A 13,057-nucleotide genomic window follows, 5' to 3' on the forward strand; every position below is an offset into this window, starting at 1 on the left:
TGTGTGTGTGTGTGTGTGTGTGTGTGTGTGTGTGTGTGTGTGTGTGTGTGTGTGTGTGTGTGTGTGTGTGTGTGTGTAACTCTCATAGTCCTCACCAGTCCTGAATTTGCTGCATCCCTCTTGTCTGTCCCACAATTTCTAAATCAAAATCTAAAAAACATAACGCTTCACATCTTATTTTAAAGAGGACAAACTTGCATTTAGATTTTCTTTTGTAACAATTCTAGTCGTTTGATGCTTAAATGGACCGCTCATATCTCGGGCTATTCAGCCCTTGGCTGCCAGACCTCATGTTACCCTTCGTCTAATCAATTAGAGATTTGTGCTTTCTCTGAGCCTCTAAAAGTTCGCTAAAATTCTAAACTGTCCTTTTCTGTCTGTCTGAATCCATGATCATCAGAAAACAGAGGGCGGTAAATGAGATTATGCACACTGCGTCTGTCCTCATTGACCTCTCTCCATCTCTGGCATCTCTTGGTCTGTTTTGTTAGCGTAGGGAAACATGGATCTTGGCAGTTTCCACGTCCTGCTGCTGCTCCTCCTGCAGGCTCTACAGGCATCGGCTGAGGACTCAGGTGCTCTTTTACATCTTCATTAACCTGTGAAGGTTTTTATGCATTAGTGTGCAAATGTAGCCAAACTGAAGGGTTTTAACATTTTGTCCTGTTATAACTGCTAACTTTAGTGCATTTTAGTGGGATTTTATGTGATGGAGCAACACAAAGTGGCTCCTAATTATTAAACGGAAGAAAAACAAAACTGTGTTGCTGATGTTTTTTTCACAAGCACAATTCTGAAAAGTATCTGAGAGATGATATCCCAACACCCCAAATCATTGGACATCTCACAGAGTTGTGACCAACCTAACCAGTCAGCCAGGGCTACAATGATATTTGATAGTTTATATCAAATGATGTCTATTATATATTTCTCCAAAATGTGAAAACTGCAAGATATTTACAAGACACTTTTTCTGTAACGTCAGGTGAAGATGTGATGCCTTCTGCTTAGGTGTTCTAAAACATAATATTTATTTCTGCAGAGGTTTTTCCCTTGATTATTTTTAAGTCCCTTCTTTGTGCGTTGGGCCTAAACCTCATGTCTTTTACAGAAGGACACCTGATGTGTCTTTGCGAAGGCTCCAAATGTCCTCAGACCCCAGAGTGTCGAGGCACCCGGTGCTTCTCCTCCATTAAAGTGAGCGGCGGCGAGGTGCTGCTGGAGCACGGCTGTTTCAAAGAGCGACTGCAGTGCTTCACGGCGCCGTCCTTCCACCAGGCCGTCCACTGCTGCTCCAAGCACATGTGCAACGGAAACACCACCAGGAGCTTCCTGATGTCGCTGCTTATATCAGGTCAGACAGCAGCGAGTCGGGACCGTGAATCAGAACGAGCGCCTTACCGGATGACGGAGGTTCTCATAAGCATCCTCTCCTCTTCTTTTTTTTTTTTTTTTCTGTTTTCCCACAGCCCCTGAAGGGGAACCGGTTCGGTACCGGGTGGAGACGTTGGCTCTCTTCGTGCTCGCCCCAGTGGTGGTCCTGGTCCTGCTGTCTGTGGTGTCGGTGCTGGCCTGCAGGAGGCTCCACCGTGGCCGCCTCCAGAGGCTGCAGGAGTTTGACACCGAGCAGGGAGATGGTCTCATCACCTCCAATGTGGGAGACAGCACTTTAGCTGTAAGAGTTGTACACATTAATAAAAAATAAATAAAAAAAAGTCATAGTGAACTAGAGCAGGATTCAGTTTGAGTATCTGCTCGTCCTTTCTCCTGCAGGATCTTTTGGATCACTCGTGCACTTCAGGCAGTGGTTCAGGTCTTCCCTTCCTCGTCCAGAGAACTGTAGCCAGGCAGATCAGCCTGGTGGAGTGTGTTGGTAAGTGGACTTAAACTTCTCTGATCAGCCATGTTTCAAATTAGCCGCGTTTCCTTCTACTGGTTTGAAGCGACTCAACCAGGATATGTAGAAAGTTTTTACGTTTGTGCCTCTGGTACCTTTTGTTGTACGTAATTTTGACAAAAGCGACCAAAAAAAAAAAATCCACACTCTAATTTTACTTGTCAGTTTTTAGAAATAAAAATGACATTTATATATGCATTTTGTTATTATTCAGTTTAATTAGTATTTAGCAAATGAGACAGAGAATCCATGTCGTGCCGTCACACATCAAGCAGATGAATGCGTGTAACGATTTGTAGTTGCATGCATGTAGAAAAATGTAGATGTGTAGCACCACATATCTACATATAAATTTAAAAATTGTAATGATAAAAAAAAAATGTGGACAACAATAACCGCTTCAAGTGAGTGTGGAAATGTTTTGTGTGTTTATTTTATTTTATTTGGCTGTTTCCATCAACCTTTTCTAACACGATTCTTCAAAATGCACATAAAAACCCCCCAGATGGAAATGCGGCTATTGACAAATTGAGTTTGCCGTACCTAATAAATTGAGTGTTGGTTGCTTTTCCACTTTTTCCGTTCAGCCATTTTCCGAGTGTAGTTCCTGAATAGAAAAAGACACTGTGCGTTTCAGGTAAGGGGCGATATGGAGAGGTGTGGCGCGGTCAGTGGCAAGGGGAGAACGTTGCCGTGAAAATCTTCTCCTCCAGAGACGAAAAGTCTTGGTTCAGGGAGACGGAGATCTACAACACCGTGCTGCTAAGGCATGAGAACATTCTTGGTGAGTTGAACTTGAACTACCGAACCAAAACAGACGGTCGAAAGAATCAAGTGCTCAAAGTTTTTAGCTCGGTTTGCTCGTTTCACCCAGGATTTATGGCGTCCGACATGACTTCTCGAAACTCCAGCACTCAGCTGTGGCTCATCACTCAGTACCATGAAAACGGCTCGCTGTACGACTACCTGCAGCGAGTTGCCGTGGAGACGTCGGAGGGCCTGGCAATGGCGGCGTCGATCGCCAACGGCCTGGTTCACCTGCACACCGAGATCTTTGGCACCGAGGGCAAACCGGCCATTGCACACCGAGACCTGAAGAGCAAAAACATCCTGGTGACCAAGGAGCTGCGCTGCTGCATTGCAGACCTTGGTTAGTTTTTACTCCACTACTTCATCTCCCGTAATTTTTTTATTTTTTTTTTTATATAACAGATTCTGCCCTTATCAGAACTTGCAGGTTTGCAGACTGTGTGTAATTCACATAGCTCTCCTTTTCTTTCTGCTCTTTCGCTGTGATCCTGTTTGTGGCTTGCAGGGCTGGCTGTGACACACACTCAGGCTGACAACCTGCTGGATGTGGGCAACAATCCCAAGGTTGGCACCAAACGCTACATGGCACCTGAAGTGCTGGATGAGACCATTCAGACCGACTGCTTCGACGCCTACAAGAGGGTCGACATATGGGCCTTTGGACTGGTGCTGTGGGAGATAGCGAGGCGCACGTACAGCAACGGTGAGCGCCATGTGTGAAACTCGGGTGCCATGGTGACGCAATCGTTCCAGCTTCTGTGCTGACTAGAATAGTTTTTGTAATTTTGCTTTTTTTTTTTTTCTTTTTTCTGTTGACTGCAGGTATCGTCGAAGAGTACAGACCTCCCTTTTACGATCAGGTGCCAAACGACCCCAGCTTTGAGGACATGAGGAAAGTGGTGTGTGTGGAGCAGCAGAGGCCTTTCATTCCTAATCGCTGGTTTTCAGATCCGGTAAGGAAAAGAAACTTTATTTTTATTTTTTTACTCACATTTGTCACAAAGACACAAATTAGAAAATAAAATGCTTGAATGCTTTAAAGAGCATTTAAGGAAGTAACTTTAGTAAGACAGCACAAAACTACAATGACTTAGTTCTGTTTTAAGTGCTCTATGTTTAGTTTTTCTTAAGTTGCTTTACTGGCTTTGGAATCGTGACACTAGCACTAGTGTCAGGTTTGCACTAAGATTTGTTTTTTTCTCACAATCTGTTATTTTCTCATGTATGTGAGAGGTTTCTGCACTATTAGATGCCAAGAGGTTTTGCCGTATCAAAGCGGTTTTGTAGTGAAGACATCGATTGTGGAGTTTCCTCTAATGCATGCTTGTCTCCCTCAGACACTTTCTGCTCTGGTTAAACTGATGAAGGAGTGCTGGTACCAGAACCCCTCTGCCAGACTCACAGCGCTGCGCATCAAGAAGACCCTTGATAAGATCCACAGCTCCCTGGAGAAGGGCAAGGAGTCGTGAGACGGAGGCGCCTGCACGATGTCAGCGGCTTGGAGTTTGTTGAAACGAGAGGCAGTCCGAAGGATGGAGACGGGACAGGAAAGCTTCTATCCTTCTCTTGCTCTTCCTTTCTCTTTGTTGCCTTCCACCGACATCCCTCTGTTTGACTTGAAGACATTTGGAGCCGTCGCATTTGGACAAACCAGCCGTAGCTGTGGGACGCGTCCCGAGTTACTGCCGCGGACTGTTACAGAGTGTGAAAGGTTGGCATATTATAGTACCCGATCATACCGCTTCAATGCACGGTTTACACGGCTCTGGGTCCGGCCTTTCTACACACACCAAACACTACATGTCGAGTCCATCGTCTGATCTCCAGCCAAGCATTTTCTTTGCCATGCGTTCGTGGCATTCTGCCGAGAGACAATCAGATTTTGCTCCACTCACTCGGCGTGATCTGAACAAGCCAACGAATACTCGACATGTTCACTTACTAAAGGAGAAGAGCCAATAGAATCAAAACTTTTTAGTCCCGTTTTAAAAATGATATTTATGTATTGAACCTCCACTGTTACCCACACTACTGAGGATTTATGCAATACTGGTGTACGACAGCGAGGATGATGATGCGAACATATATAGGCATTAACGCTATTGGACTGTAACTATCGTCACTACCAAGTAGGAAATAATTTGTTGAGAAATACAGAACAACGTTTGACTTTTTCATATTGAGAAATGGGATGAAACGGGATGCGGGCGAGTATAAAGAGAGGAGAACACTACGCTGTTTGAAGTTTGGATTACATTCTCAATTGGGAAGAATATTATATTAATTTGGGGCTTTTAATTGTTTATTTTAATTGTTCTGTGGTGGAATGAGTTGGCAACAAACGTCACTGATTATTAAAAACAAAAATTAGATAAACTTATGCAACCTTTTGCCAGGAACAGGATTCAAATGAATACATGCGTATACTTTGAAGCATTTTACTGGTTTTAGATTGGATGAAGCAGGCTAACAGTTAGCTTCTTAATTATATAAAACATTTTTGAATGATGCTTAAAAATCCAGGTCTGTACAGGAACTCAACCAATTTAAATAAGCTCAAATATTTTTCACAAGAAGGTATGGTGGTCAAATGTGCAACTCTGATTTCTGCTTTAACCTGGTATATGGATGTAGAAAACTTGAAGTTGTAATTAAAAAAAAAAAAGTTTTCCACAAACATTAGGATGTATATGTTGAGCAAAAAAAATGCCATTTATAATATTGGTCAGTGTCACTATAAGGACTTGAGTGAATAAAAGAGTTTATAAACAGAATTCAGATCAAGTGCATAATCTAGTTTCCTGAAAAAAATTCTTCCATTAAGGTTTTATTTAAAAAAATAGCTTCTAGCTGATGCCTGCTGTATTAGAAGTGAAATATTTCAGTTGTAGTTTTTTTAATGCCTCGACCACCTTGCCATGTTTGAAAACTTTTTATGCTGCACTAAACATGTCAAACATATTACAGGCACAATGTGCCTGAATTACCACTCAAAGCAGTGGCACAGGACATATTGATAGTGCGATAACAATTACATTTCTTGTATATTTATATCTGAACCTGTATGTATACTTTTGACCGTGTGTTGATTGCAGAAAACTAAATCCAAATCGGTGCTCCAGCCCTTTTTTTTTCTCTACAATAAAGTTGTCAAATCAAAAACCATTAAAAGCCCCAAAATAACATAAATGTCCATATGGAAGGTACAGAAACGTCTGACCTAAACTATAGGCAAGTAGTAAGATCTAATATTTTACATTAGGACAATGAAACACACACTCTCTGCCTTGCATACTTGATTAAATGTGTGAAACTCGAGTAGAAAGGAATAGACGGGATCTGCTGGTGTTCAGCTACTTTTTCCTTTTTCTGTCATCCAGACGACAGCAGCTGATTTTTCACTCGAGTCTCTTCAATAATGCGACGCAGCAGAGGCCAACTGGAGGGAAAAGAAAACGCTCCATATTCATTGGAAACTTATTTATATTACTGGTTCAAAACTAAAACATTGCCTAGGTGTACAAAGGAATAAGCTCACAAGTGCTGGCTTTGCTTTGACGAAAAAATACCGCTCTGTCTTTTTTTTTTTTTTTACATGTAATAAAACATTTACTGCATTCTTGCTTGACAATTAACTGATTATTACAATATTAGTGTCTAAGCTTTGCTCAGTTTCATTCCACTTCCATCTGAAGCAAACGCAAACCTGTAGGACGTTATCCGATGCTGATCGCTCTACTCTGGTGCATCATGATGGCCCTCTAGTGGAAGCCAAAAGGTTTCACTAACATGCATAATTAAGTTTCTTTTCTTTCTGAGCCACACTGAAAGGTCTGCCTTGTCCTTTTTAAAAGCCACACCTAAGCAAGTCAAAGTGAATGTTAGACTGCAACAATTTTACCAAAAAGATCTCATTGTTGTTTTAGTGCAAAGGTGGCAGCTCTGAACTACAAACGTACGAAGAAGATTGCAGACGATAACCTGTGAAGGATGGCTTCTGGAATATTTCCATCTAAACTCACTTTAGATCATCTGGTAAAGTCTTATACGGGTTCAGGATTCCTTTGGGGTCCAGCAACGTCTTCATTTTACCCATGATGGCCACAGCTGGCCTTGATTTACTGTAATAGATGTAATTCCTCTTTTTAAGGCCCAGTCCGTGTTCTGCGCTGATGCTGCCCTGAAACTTGGCCGCCCATTCGTAGACGAACGGCTCAATGGACGCCAGCAGGGCGGGATCCTTTGCAGAAGAGGTGACATTAAGGTGGAGGTTGCCGTCACCTGCAGGGGGGAAGTGAGAGGAAGGGTGAGAATAGAACGGAAGACCTCCCGACTCATCCTCCCGTCCCATGGTCTTACCAACGTGTCCGTATCCCACCACGCTCCTGGCTCGCTTTCCCAGATGCTGCCTCATGTCCGTCACCAGCTGGTAGATCCGCTCCACCGGAAGGGAGATGTCGTACTTGTAGGTGAAGCCGTCGTGAGTCAGCGCCTCGGTGACACGTTCGCGCATTGACCACAGCGTCTGGAGCGGTGGAAATGGAAAGTCTGAGTAAGTCATTCAGCTCTCGCGCTCTCAAAACTAAAGCAGCAGCAGGAGGAAACACAGCTTGACTTTAATATAAACAAGGAAAGAAAGGCTCCCAAGAATATTACCATTATTAGCCATAATTCTCTATAATTTTCATTCATTTTAAAATATGAAATGCATTCACTGTGAATTTATGGCAGACGTGTGTACAGTGTTCGGGCTTTAAATATGAAACCTGGAAGAAAGACGACATGAAGGAGGGGAGGATGACATTTGGAAAGGAGGAAGAAAAGAAGCAGGGAAGAAGTAAAGGGATGACAAATAAGAAAGGAATGAATGGAAACACAAAATGGGACAGGGAATAAAGTTAGGAAATAAATATTTTCTCATCCAGACAATATAAATGATTGTGCAAAACAAGAAGCTCCCATGAGGTTAATAACTGCCTAATGCATGCTAGTTGACATAAAAATAAATAAATAAAAGCTTGTTGTTATCTTCAGCATGTTATCTTAGCTTTTAGCCTGATTATTACAAAAACAGATTTGAAAGTGTACTGCCTGGAAAAAGTTCAAATGTTGAGTTTCCCATCAAAAAGCCAAAGATGGGTCGACTTCAGTCACTGGTTGATTTTCTCTGTGTCAAGTTTAAAAGGACCGACTGCGATGGTTACTGTTTGAAGGAACGTCAACATGATCACCTGAACCAAAAGTTTTTCAGCTGATTCCTGCACTGAAAAGACAGTGACAGTGTCTCATCACAATCTGATCAAAGATTGTGATGAGACACTTTGATTACTTCACTCGTTTAACGTTTTGAGTGGTGTGTTGCAGTGGTTTGGAGACTATTTTCAGGGCTTGCTTTGACTCTCAGTGACTCAGAATAGACCACATTGTCTGAGTTTGTTAGAATGAAAACACAAGTCACCCAATTGCAGGACTGTAGGCGTCCGATGTGCTTTTAATAGCCCAGGGACACGAGAACCGCTCTACGACGCAAAGATATTCAAGTCTGAATGAAAATATTGTTCATCCTTATTATGCCACATTTGGTTGAACAGGTGAACCCATAAATGTGAAGATGTGAAGTGTTAAGAACATCCACTTACCTTTATTTTTGATTCCTCGGTTGCTACAGTACCATCTGTAACTAATAACGACGTCATTGCTTCCTCTAAAAAGTTGTGGAGCTTCTGCGAGTCGTGGTCTGAGTCAGATCCAGATGTTTCGATGACGATGTAAAAGGGGCAATCTGCAGAAAACATATATACTGTAAAAGAATTCACACCACCAGAACTTTGATCACATTTTGTCATATTACAACCACCAGCTTCGATAAATGTGACTGGAATTATATGTTGTGCCTCAATGCAAACTGGTGGTACAGTACATACCTGTGAAATGGAAATAAAATGATGTAAATAGTAAATTTTACACATAAAAAAGTGTATTATTTATGTACTGTTGTTTTATTTTCAATATTTTAAATATTTTCCTGGTCCAATGCTGAGTGCTCTTTACAAAATTAAGGTTTATTCATCTGAGAGGGAGAAATTGCAGTATTATGTTATTATCAATATATTACTTAAAAACAGTCTCAAAATGACAATACTATCGTCTATCACAATAATTACAGGGGCAATTAATGAAGGCAAAATCTGTTGTCATATGTACTGAACCCTGTCGCCTCTTGATTTCTCCATCCAAAAAAGTCCAGAGCAACCCTGCTCTGTCCAGGGCCAGGATTTCATTCCTAGTAAAAGTAGCCAAGAGGTTCATGGCAACTGGACGAGCAGCAGCTGCATCCATTACCTTCTGTTGGTACGTCACATAAATTCCCGATAAAAAACACTGAAGCAAGTGGTTGTAACGTGAAAGAATGCGAGTTATGCGTTTTTATAAACTACTGGCATGTATGTGTGCATACCAGAGATGGGATTGGCCAGCTTCAGGTGTGTGTTCAGCAGCCTCATACACTCACTATCCAGGAACTCGAAGGCTGACAGGATTTCTCCCAGCATGCCTTTGCAGAGCTGAAAGGTTTTCAGCAGCTGGTCAAAGGTTTCACAGCCTACAATGGAAAGCAGAAACACTCACTGCTCTGCTGAACCGCTGTCGTTTTTACACCTGGGAGATGAACGCGGAGAAGCTCCTACCCAGGAAAACAACATTGACGGATTTTGGCTTTCGAGGGCAAAGGATGGAGACCGCAGTGATGACGCCCAAAGTGCCCTCTGAGCCAATGAACAGCTGTTTGAGGTCGTATCCTGTGTTATCCTTCCGCAGCGTGGACAAACAGTCCAGCACCTGACCATCTGCCAGCACCTAAACAAGACATGCGTTAAAAAATTTGAGCTTTGGGTCAAATACTACACAATCCTCCTTTTAAAAAAAACAACAACAAAAAAAACAATGTCAGGTATAAAAGCCACATTTGTATCAGAGTTTTATTTGAACAATATTAGTTGTGAAGTTTGTCAGAATTAGTTTATCTTTTGGATTTTTATGTTATAAATGCACACAGACCACTGAAGTGGACACTAATGCATCATAAAATACACTATCAACTACTGGCCATCAGCTGCAAATGCAAGAAATTATTTTTGTTAAATCCAATATGGCCGACAGACAAAAAAGCACGCCAACCAACCCAGTACCTCCTTCTGCTGTAGACGACTCTTGCAGGTAAAGAAATGATCAGATAACCCCTAAAGAACAATACTACTGATGTATTTTTCAAATAACAACTTTGTATTTGGAGAAAATTACAATACATCACCTAAAAAAATTTACATATATATTTTTTACAAACTTTTTTTTCTACCTTTTTTTATGCCTTAAGAAAATAAAAAATAAAAATTGGAAAAAAAATCCTGACACAAAGGATCATAATTCATGCATTAAAGGGTTAACATATGTTAGACAATTGTAGTTACATTCACATCCCACTCACAACTTCAAGGCCTAGCACAGTCCCGTGCAGGGAGCCGTATCGGAGCAGCCGCAGACCGCCTGCGTTGGTCGCCACGTTGCCCCCGATCTGGCAGCTGCCCTTTGCTCCGAGATCCAGTGGCATGATGTGGTCTCTCTCCTCCAGGTAGAGGGACAAGTTCTCCAACACACAACCTGCCTGACAGGTCAGAATACCTGAGGAGGAGAATCTAAAGAGTTACTGTTCCAGCGACCTTTCTTAAACCGGTGACTGGTTTAAGGTTGAACCTTACCAGAGATTTTATCAAAGGAAAGTATGCTGTTCATGAGAGAGGTGGAGAGGACGATCTCGTCATACACAGGCACGCTGCCGCCGACTAGACCAGTATTACCTCCTTGAGGGTTCACTGCCAGGTTGCGACTGTGACAGTAACTAAAGAAGGAAAACGCAAGTCCTCATGAAAAGTGACAATATGGTTACAGGGCCTTACATAAATATATATCCACAGTCCTTGAGTTTCTATCCCATTTTGCCACATATTGACACACCTAAACAAAGCAGTATATAACTTAAAGACAAAGTATGTGTTGGGTTTAAAAAAAACAACTTAAAAGTGTAAAATAATTTATATTCTGGTCATTCTTGTGGCTCTCCATTCATCTTCCCATTAAGAGGGCAGCTTCTATAACTCCTCCTGATAAAAAAAAAGCCTTCCCACAAAATCATGTTATCACTATTGGAGTGATGCATTTAAGGTGATTTTCAGGTTGTTGGGGTTTTTTTTGTGCTTGTAGACCAAAATATGGGCCTGCCACGGTGGTTTCATCTACCTTCTAGGTTTACTACACAGCTTGTGGTAAGCGTCTTATTGCTTTCAACCATTGCACTCTCAAAGGCAGAATATGCTGGGTGTATGACTAATAGTTGTCCTGTAGATGGGTCTTGCTCTCTCAAGCTCCTCCAGAGTTACAATAGGCGTCTTGGATGCTTTTATTATCAATGTTCTCCTTTCTCCATCATGTCAGTGTAGCTGACCAGTCGGGTGTTGGTGGGCTTTCAGATTTTTTTCAAATATTAAAAAAAATAATCTTCTCTCCAGTTTAAATTTGTGCAGTGTGTTCAAATGTTATATTTTTAAAGAGATAAAATATGGAACAATATCTCATAGCATTATATAGTCACCAATATACCTGAGAATTTGTGACACTTCCTGTGTTGTCTGAGGTCTCAGCAACACTTCACTTGACCCTGCAGGACTCAAACACAAGGATCTAAATATGCAGTAAACGGAGTAAATAAAGTAAAAAAAAAAAAAATAAATGACACATGCAGTTATAGGATTCACCTCTCACCGACTTCAGCCAGTCCTCATTACTGGACTGTACCAGGTCCGGGTCAGTGATGGCCCTGCCTGGCAGTGTCTTCCTGAAAAAGGTCAAATCCTCCACAGCTACCCTGGAGAAAGGCAGCCTCCGTGGAGCAGTGGCCGGGGACGACGCGGGTCCATCAGGTCCAAGGTGAAGCTCACGGGCGAAGGTCGCACTTTGTGGACAGCGGCCCCTGCGAAGAAGCTGCACCTGGAGGTCAACAGGTGGGAGTCCCGCTCTGGACAGGAGTCTCAGCGACGTCCTCAGCTTTTGTGACGTCTGGAAAACTCCTAACATGACTGAGAAGACGGGGACGAGGAGGTGTGGATAGAAGTCACAGAAATCACATATTTGCATGGTTTTTTTTCTTTTCTTACCTGGTAGTGGTACAAGGAAAGTTAGTGAGCTATAACAATGATGTTAGAAATTACAACCGCTACTAGTAATGTAGAATTTCTTTCTTGACATGGTCATGCAGCATACACAAGCTGTCCTACTAAATAAAATTGCTGGTCACACAAGCGACACACACCTGCATTATTAGCTTGGAGTGTTTTATCACTGGCCTAAATGACTTTATACATAAAAATATGTTTAACCCACCGTAGGCGTTCATTTCACTGCTCGCATTTCCCCTTCTGTGCGTCTGTATTTTCCCTTCATATCACCCCGAGCTGCCTCTCATAAAGTTCAAGAACAGCTTAGTAATTTACAGATTTCAATTTGTTTACCACTAGCATGCTAACAAAAGCCGGAAGTGGTAACTAGGGCAAAAAGCTCCGGGACAGCCAATCAAGAGGCCGCTCGCACATTCAGCCAATAGGCGAGGCTTCAGTTGTAACTGAGCAGCCAATCATTGCTTACCATTTCATTACGCTTTATTTTTGTTTTTTAAATATTTAAAGTCGTCCAGTTAATACAAATAAATCGAGCAATTTCTTTCTAATGTTATTTAAACTATAACATTTACCTTTTGTAAGTCTTCTTTTCCCACCCTGTCACTTTTTAAACTTTTTTTTTATTGTATAAAGCATATTTATGCGTATTCCATTATACTCCAAAAACCTTTATTTTTTGCTCCAGTTTAACTACTGCTGCAAAAGTGAATGGAATTACAAAGAACTACCTTTCAGTTCTTCAACTTCACCTCAAATCAAGTCGGCTGGTTGAAGGCTTGACCAGGTGTGAGTTTCTGGTAGGACAATGATCCAAAACACACATCTAAGCTGGTTTAGGAAAGCTGATGTTAGGATTTCTGGTTCTGGGATAAGGCCAACTATCGGCTTATGCTTTGGCCTCCAACTTTAACCTCATTTAGAATTTGTAAACAATGTTTACTACTAGTCAGGTCTGTCCCATAAACTTAAACTACCGAGGTGATTTTTCCCTTTTCAAATACGCAGCCATAACCTTTTGAACATTTATCCACTTATTAGTGAAGTGTATGTCTTTGGTTCTATGTGTACAACTTGATATTGTATGTGGAGGTTAGAAAAAAACCCAACTTATTTAAACTTGTTC

General features: G+C 41.7%; 2 protein-coding genes across 5 annotated transcripts in view; one reads left to right on the plus strand and one right to left on the minus strand.

Moving 5' to 3' along the window:
• acvr1l (activin A receptor, type 1 like) overlaps nt 1-6,304 on the plus strand; it is a 7,912-nt gene extending 1,608 nt beyond the window's left edge. The window contains exons 2-10 of one of the 2 annotated variants that reach the window (XM_008399316.2): nt 492-575; nt 1,112-1,354; nt 1,470-1,675; nt 1,774-1,873; nt 2,535-2,681; nt 2,772-3,047; nt 3,213-3,410; nt 3,530-3,660; nt 4,045-6,304. In XM_008399316.2, the coding sequence (XP_008397538.1) occupies nt 503-575; nt 1,112-1,354; nt 1,470-1,675; nt 1,774-1,873; nt 2,535-2,681; nt 2,772-3,047; nt 3,213-3,410; nt 3,530-3,660; nt 4,045-4,176 (1,506 nt within the window). In that variant the 5' untranslated portion in view covers nt 492-502 and the 3' untranslated portion in view covers nt 4,177-6,304. The remainder of the gene's footprint in view (nt 1-491; nt 576-1,111; nt 1,355-1,469; nt 1,676-1,773; nt 1,874-2,534; nt 2,682-2,771; nt 3,048-3,212; nt 3,411-3,529; nt 3,661-4,044) is intronic. The other variant, XM_008399315.2, reaches the window with a different exon arrangement.
• On the minus strand, nt 6,291-12,310 carry d2hgdh (D-2-hydroxyglutarate dehydrogenase). 3 transcript variants are annotated; one of them, XM_008399309.2, is made up of 10 exons: nt 12,140-12,310; nt 11,515-11,835; nt 11,360-11,417; nt 10,462-10,601; nt 10,191-10,384; nt 9,394-9,562; nt 9,165-9,308; nt 8,347-8,489; nt 7,067-7,232; nt 6,291-6,988 (listed from the first exon to the last, which is right to left on the minus strand). In XM_008399309.2, exons 1-10 carry the CDS (start codon nt 12,150-12,152, stop codon nt 6,726-6,728), a joined length of 1,611 nt encoding a protein of 536 aa, XP_008397531.1. In that variant the 5' UTR covers nt 12,153-12,310; the 3' UTR covers nt 6,291-6,725. The 3 variants fall into 3 exon arrangements, with proteins under 3 accessions (XP_008397531.1, XP_017158000.1, XP_017158001.1); XM_017302511.1 differs by having other exon boundaries at nt 6,291-7,232; XM_017302512.1 differs by lacking the exon at nt 12,140-12,310 and adding an exon at nt 11,914-12,110 and having other exon boundaries at nt 6,291-7,232.
• Nucleotides 12,311-13,057: the final 747 nt, after the last annotated feature.

The sequence above is a fragment of the Poecilia reticulata genome, linkage group LG22 (genome assembly GCF_000633615.1).
Source record: "Poecilia reticulata strain Guanapo linkage group LG22, Guppy_female_1.0+MT, whole genome shotgun sequence".
NCBI lineage: Eukaryota > Metazoa > Chordata > Actinopteri > Cyprinodontiformes > Poeciliidae > Poecilia > Poecilia reticulata.

What these genes read in the sequence shown, in the direction of transcription:
- d2hgdh (XM_017302511.1), bottom strand. An exon ending in TTCCTTTGATAAAATCTCTG is followed by an intron (nt 10,385 to 10,461) that starts GTAAGGTTCAAC and finishes TCTCCTCCTCAG; the next exon opens with GTATTCTGACCTGTCAGGCA. An exon ending in CCGAGGAATCAAAAATAAAG is followed by an intron (nt 7,233 to 8,346) that starts GTAAGTGGATGT and finishes CCACCGCTCCAG; the next exon opens with ACGCTGTGGTCAATGCGCGA.